The 6,732-nt window shown below is 41.1% G+C and overlaps 1 protein-coding gene across 1 annotated transcript; it reads left to right on the forward strand.

Annotated features, from left to right (window-relative positions):
• Window positions 1-643: 643 nt before the first annotated feature.
• Window positions 644-6,007, forward strand: LOC307252652 (uncharacterized protein). Its single transcript, XM_080030383.1, has 5 exons — window positions 644-730; window positions 1,785-2,368; window positions 3,108-3,209; window positions 3,581-3,700; window positions 4,146-6,007. The coding sequence occupies exons 2-5, from the start codon at window positions 1,802-1,804 to the stop codon at window positions 4,524-4,526; spliced, it is 1,170 nt and encodes a 389-aa protein (XP_079886509.1). The 5' UTR covers window positions 644-730; window positions 1,785-1,801; the 3' UTR covers window positions 4,527-6,007.
• Window positions 6,008-6,732: the final 725 nt, after the last annotated feature.

Here is a 6,732-nt window from a genome sequence, read left to right on the forward strand (position 1 = left end):
TGAGAATGCAATTTGATCACAACGATTAGTAACTTGATTCAGAAAATGGCACGCTTCCCCTATTCTCTGGAGTTTCAAACAACAAGCAAATCTAAGCTAATATTGTCTAAATGTACCACCGAATCAGTCCTCTTTGATTGTGAACTAGCTAGCCTGTGGTGGTTCAAAGAAAATAGTGAATTTGTGAAAAGTCAGCCATCCAGTATTGAGACAGGAGGACAGGAGGAGCAGTAGTTTAAAAACCATGTGCTAATTATTTAAAAGTATCACCCTTACACAATGAGATCTTGTTAGCACAAATCACAGTCTGAAGATAAGGAACAAAACAAACCAGAGTGACCATGATTTGTACATTAAGAATGAGGAGTTGTATTAGGGACATTTTGGGGGAATACATTGTTTTATCTGCTCTGTAAAGCGCTTTGTAAACATATTTTGAAAACAAATTTAAGTATATTATAAGTATAATCAATTGTTTTATTTTATTTCAAACCCTCCCAGATAGCCTACAATACATCATAGTGCATGGGTAAAATACAGGCTATTCCTGTTTTTGTTGTTTTGCATATTATGCAAAAAAAAAAAGAGGGACCCTTTTATTCTGAAGAGTACAGCCCGGACATCCTGCTGATTTCCGACCAAACGAAAATGCAACTGAAGTGAACCTTATATGTCCATGAAGTGAACACTGTGTTGTGTGTTTAGAGCTGGATACGAGTCTTTCAACGAGGTATGAGCTACTTTTTATTTTGCGGTAAATATGAAATGTGTTTTTAGGAAGGCTTCTTTAAACGTCATGTAGTCCAGCATCGACGGTAAAATTAGTTTGTGTGGAAACTGCAGCCTATATCCCACCGAGTTGGTCATTCAATGTAGGCCTATAGTTTCTATTTCGAATGGATTATTTACAAATCGTTCATTGACCCAACCCTGGCACATCAGCTGAAACTTTAGACGACGAAGCACAATCGTAAACTGCTGCCGAGGCTCTGCCGTAGAAACAGTCTCTATTGACTAAATTACACTAAGCAAAATGGGTTTGTGGGGCTGTCTTCGCATTCACCAAATGTTCATTTTATTGGTTGCCTAGATAAACAGTGACGTCGTTTGGGCCTTTAATTTGTGTCGGGTGACTCCATTCAGGCAGAAGGGTGTGAGTCCCTTTAATGAGGCTCTTCCGCTAAGAGAATGGGCTAGGCTAGGGGCTATGTTCCACCTTTTCGGTCTCATTAAAAGCCTTTGAACTCAACCCGACGGAATGATAATAACATGTATGTTTGCTGAGAAAAGCCGTATAAAAAATTGATTGTGAAACACAGTATTCATTTTTTAGTTTATATTTTTAATATTGCATGTGTGAGTGTGGCCAAAGACACACCAAAGTTCAATACCACACTTCTCAAGACTGCAGTGTCTTCTTTGGAAGGTCTGGTCCTTCTGATTAGCTCAATGTCAGCCTCTGGATTATCTATGGTTATTATATAACGTTTAGTTTTATTTACACAAGGAATAGCCTACAACAAAAACAGAGTATTAAAAAATAAAAATAAAAGTGAAATTGCTGAAATTTTACAAAGCAGAAATACAGGCACTCAATGTAGAGAAGCTGTTGTCTTCAATGAATAAGGAACAACTAAGTCAATGCCCTTTGTCACCATAAGGTGACAGCACAGGATGAGAGCTCACAACTCTGCCTGCCATTTTATTATTGATGTATCTATAAATGTTTTTGGAGTAATTCAGTAAAGGCATACATATTAATGGCCATCTTGATGTGTGCACAGGGAAATACACACAGATCATGGAGCACCTTGACAGACTGGAAATCTACATCCCGGTGGATGCTGAGGTGAAAAGCATCCCCATCAGGAGTTTACCAGGCTCTGTGCTCAGACGAATGGGCCTCCCCCTGCCTGCCGCCCCTGCCTCCAGGAAGCTCAAAGAATCCCCAGAGGGCATATGGATCTGTCCCGCAGTGCTACGGAGGAAAGGCCAGAAAACTACCTCGCACGCGGGGTTCGCTGTCAGGGAAAACCTCTCCACCCAGATGAGCAAAGAGTTTCGAACCGCGCCGGGGCCCTTCCAAATGTCTTTTATCTCCTCCAACCACGCCGCTTACAAAGTGTTGAAGGACACCATGCCCGGGAGACAGGTCCCCGCAAACACATCTCACACCTTCCCCGAGGGCTCTATTGGTCCGGCACTGCAGGACTGCCACGATGCCTTGGTCATCTACAGCGGACGCATTTACCTGTCCATCAGGAAGCCCGCTCGAAAACGAGGCCAGCAAGAGAAGTCTGAACCACAGCCAGCAACCCACACATCAATTCCTTTGACGTCAGGAGCATCATCTAATGGCCAGAATAAGGTAAAAAGTCACAGCAAGAAACCAAAAATTAATTAATTAATTTAACTGAGAAACAGATGGCAGGTTATATGACATTTATAGCTTTAGCCTTTTAAAGGTGGGGTCAGCGATTCTGTTGTTTTCAAAATCACTTTGTCAAAATCACTGGACACTCCTAACGATCCGCTACCTGTAATAAAAAATAAAAAACCTGTTTGTAAATACACAGCCTAGGCTCTGTAAACGGAGTCGGAGGGGCTTTGATCGCGTGCTTAAGGGCTGCTCACGGTTATAATGTTAATACAATGTTTAGTATGTTCAGCTAGCTCTCAGTATGCTAAGAAATAATGGAATTTCATTAGTTTTTTAATTAGTTTTGACCTGATGATGGCGCTCGACGAAAAGTCAGAAGATCACCAATGTTATTCTAACTCATCCCGAGGGGAACTTTAATCTGTGCGCCATATCTCATGGCTATCTTCACAACATTTAAATGTCATCGTCATGGTTACACTAATTAGGATATATATATGATTCACCTGTGGAAACTGTGAACGTCGGCCCAACAAGTTGTGCCAAACTAGTCGATTTTTATTGTTTATTCTGAATGATTGAATTGACTGGATAGTTGTGCCAGAGGAAATGATGGAGGATCCCAGAAGTCATCAACTTTCATTCAGAGGGTGAAAAAAAACCCAATGTTTTTGGTGAAATGCTGTATGCATTAACATTCATATGTTTGTGGTTTATTCTGCTGCAGCTCCATCCCACCCAGGCCACAATTGAACCTGCACATAAGAAACCACAAAGAAAGAGAATAAGTATCCCTTTGCCCAAAAAAAAGAATTCCACAACAAATCATGTGAGTATTTATTTCAATTATAACAATAATTTCAACTTGGTTGTGATAGCATTTTTCTTTTATAAAGTAACAAAATTATTTAACAAAGAGCACAAGGTACAGTAAAATGTCAACTGAAAGCCTAGCTTAAAAAAAAAGTTTGTCTGAGCCGATGATTAAATCGTTTAGGACGGAATCAGTGGTATGGATCATTCCACAGTTTGGGTGTCATGACTAGTCTAACTAGGAAAGTATTGGACTTGGCTGGAAGGCTTTTAACATGAAACTTCAATCCAGGAAATATAATATATATATATTTTTTTTATGATGGTATAGAGTTTAAAGCAGGTAATTTGTGTGCCTTTACATGTAGCTGTTTGTTTTCCCCCCAGGCTTCAACTGAACCAACAGACAAAGAACCACAAAGAAAGAGATTGCGTATGTCTTTACCCAAGACGTCCCCAAAAAAGATTCTTCCCACAAACACAGACAATCATTCCACAGAAAATCAGGTGAGTTTAATAATTATAATAATATATTGTACACACTCCCAGTCGCTCATTCACTATTCGGCCACTCGCCATCTCTGCTGTGTCTTTTGAAGCCTTGTTAAGCTAACAATAAGATGGCAGGTTGTCAGAATGCTGGGAATGACATTATCCCGAATGTTTGATCGGTATTAACATCAATTTAAACGGGACAGTGACTCATTGCCTTAAAATCTATACTTTCAAAAAAAGCCAGTTTCACGTAAAGTCCCCCCCTCTCTGCTGTTTCTCTCTAGAAAATTCCCTGCACCACTTTTAGAAAATGTGAATTATGTCTACTAATAATCTAATAAAGGCAGTTATTCTGTATTTGTTAGAAGCCTGTGCTATAAACTGCAGTTTTTTGTTTGTTTACCATGTAACCTTACTATCCATCTCAACAAATGGTACTTCTTTGTATGTCCTCCAGGTTGTATCCTCATCTAAGACTGCAGGATCCGTCCCTCAGTCCACTGACAGAGAGGACAGCCATCATCACAATGATGCTGGAGCAGAGCTGGCTGCAGAGGAGGATGTGGCCCACAGTGAGAGTGAGACACAGGACCTGTCCATTGAAGAAGCTGTGAGCCCCAGTCAAAACCATTACATAGACAGCAATATAGAGATGGATATTGGTGATCCCAACAGTAGCATCCTGGACTGGACCACGGGAGCGTCACAGGTTGCACCGTCTACATCAGCACAGCAGGAGTGTGACTTCAAGGAGCTGGAACAAGAGGAGAAGATCGCTCAAATGATGGCCAAGTTCAGACAATCTGACGCAGCCATCAACAACCGGACCATCTCGTAAAGATAGCTCAGTCAGAATGAGCAGTAACGATTTGTTAGTTTGCCAAAAACAGCTAACCCCACCTTAAAAGAGCTACAAGGAACGTTTAAATATTTTTGAAACAGTCAATTTTTTCCTCTGATGATCGCACATTACACGTAACAGCAAACGCGACCATCAGTGCAATGAATGCTGTTTTTTCTAATAGTTTTTCTTAGGGCTGTCAAATTAACGCGTTAATTTCGATTAATTAATCACAGAAAAATTAACGCGATTAAAAAAATTAACGCAGATTAATCGCACTTCTATATTGCCCTTTGACCCGGTGCAAAAGAGGTGAGATGATAGCGGAGCTGCACCTGTATCTTGCGGACACGGCCCGCACGGGATTAAAGAGTAAAGAAAGAAGCAGGGGAAAGGGGCCGAGGGCTCTATGTTATGGGCTGCTCCGGGCAAATAAGCATGAAGGTAGGAATACGTCTTATGTTATTCTCGCAGTGTCTGTGCATTAGATTAATTTTTTTAATCGCTTGACAGCCCTAGTTTTTCTTAATGCCTTTGTCCGAGTACGCTCACTCAGGAACAACAGCTGGCTTCGTAGAAACACTACCGCTTTTGTCCAAAGGGGGCACTAGAATGAACACAAACTGAAAGTTCCTCGTACCCACTTTAAGATTATTTCAAGCATTTCAAATTGAGTTCTCATCATCTCAACCGCTGAGGCAGTTCAGTCAGTACATGAATTACAGACCGTCTGTGGGGGACAAAGACTTCAGCACTAAAGAGCCTGTTGGATTGTTCCAAGTTTCTGAAACCCTCACCAAGCAGAGATGAGCAGAAGGTTGCAGAGGTCTGGTGAGACGACTTCCTTCTAACTCCACGCCAACAGATTGTCTTCATTTTCAAATGGATTGAAGTGACATCACTTTATGACATTTTTCAGACTTCACACAGCTCACTGTGGGGACGCTTGAGGCTTTCGTTGTGGTCTTCTGCATTTGTAAGCAGACACCATAATTATTATTATTATTATTATTATTATTATTATTATTATTATTATTATTATCATCCGACTATCTTGCGAGAACTGTTGTCATCATAAGAACATTACATTAACGTCACTGTGACTTGTCCTGTTAGTTTAGTTATTGGATGCCTGTTTCAAGCCCATTTGTTCCTGCCATGAGTCATGCTCCTTCCTGATGACTTCACTCATAGATATACTGTTTATACAAACGATCAAGTTATTTTCAAATAATTCCTTAAATTAAGATCCTATTTGCATATGTGTTTGTGCGTCTGGCTCTAGCTATGTGTTTGTAATTTCCGTTTTCAAATGACAGATGGTTTAAAACATTTGATATTTTTGTTGGTGCAAATGTCTCTTTGCAATAAAGAAAGAGAATCACTGTGATTTTTTTATTTCTTATTTAAAATAGCATTCAGCAGCTTGGATCGTCTCCAGGATCTGCAACACCTGCTGCTGCTGCTGCTCGAATGCAAGGTGGGGAATACTAAACTGAGAGGGGTCTACAGACATCTGCCAGAGATTGCTATGACAATGGTTTGGTTTGTGAGTGAGGCTAAAGCGAGCCTCGGTGTCCCCAGGTACACTGCTATGGATTGGTTTTAATCAAGCACCACTTAAAGGTTCAGTAAGCGGAATGGTCCGTTTAGCTAACTTACTGTCAGTGACTGCAGTTTGCAGTCCCCTCCCTCGTCCCCACGTCAGCACATTAATGCACTGCGGTCTTCAAGCAGCGAGTTATCTAGCATCATCTCAGATCCGTAAGTGTGATAAAACATAATAAAAACCATCAAAACAGACATTGGGAAGGATTCTTACCTGCTCTGCCATTGTAGGCGCACACACATTCACCCATCTGTTGCTCTGCTCGTGCACCAAGCAAGACTTGACACCTGTCCACAGTGCCAAAACCACAAGTAACTGGTTGACTGAGCATGGTATTACTGTGTTGATTGGCCAGACAACTATCCTGACCTGAACCCAATAGAGAAACTATGGAGTATTGTCAAGAGGAAGATGATACACACCAGACCCAACAATACAGACGAGCTGAAGGCCACTATCAAAGCAACCTGGGCTTCCATAACACTTCAGCAGTGCCACAGGCTGATAGCATCCATGCCACGCCGCATTTAGGCAATCATTTGTGCAAAAGGGGCCCAAACCAAGTACTTAGTACATATGCATGATTATACTTTC

This window comes from Ammodytes marinus, assembly GCF_949987685.1.
Source record: "Ammodytes marinus genome assembly, chromosome: 7".
In the NCBI taxonomy this organism is placed as follows: domain Eukaryota; kingdom Metazoa; phylum Chordata; class Actinopteri; order Uranoscopiformes; family Ammodytidae; genus Ammodytes; species Ammodytes marinus.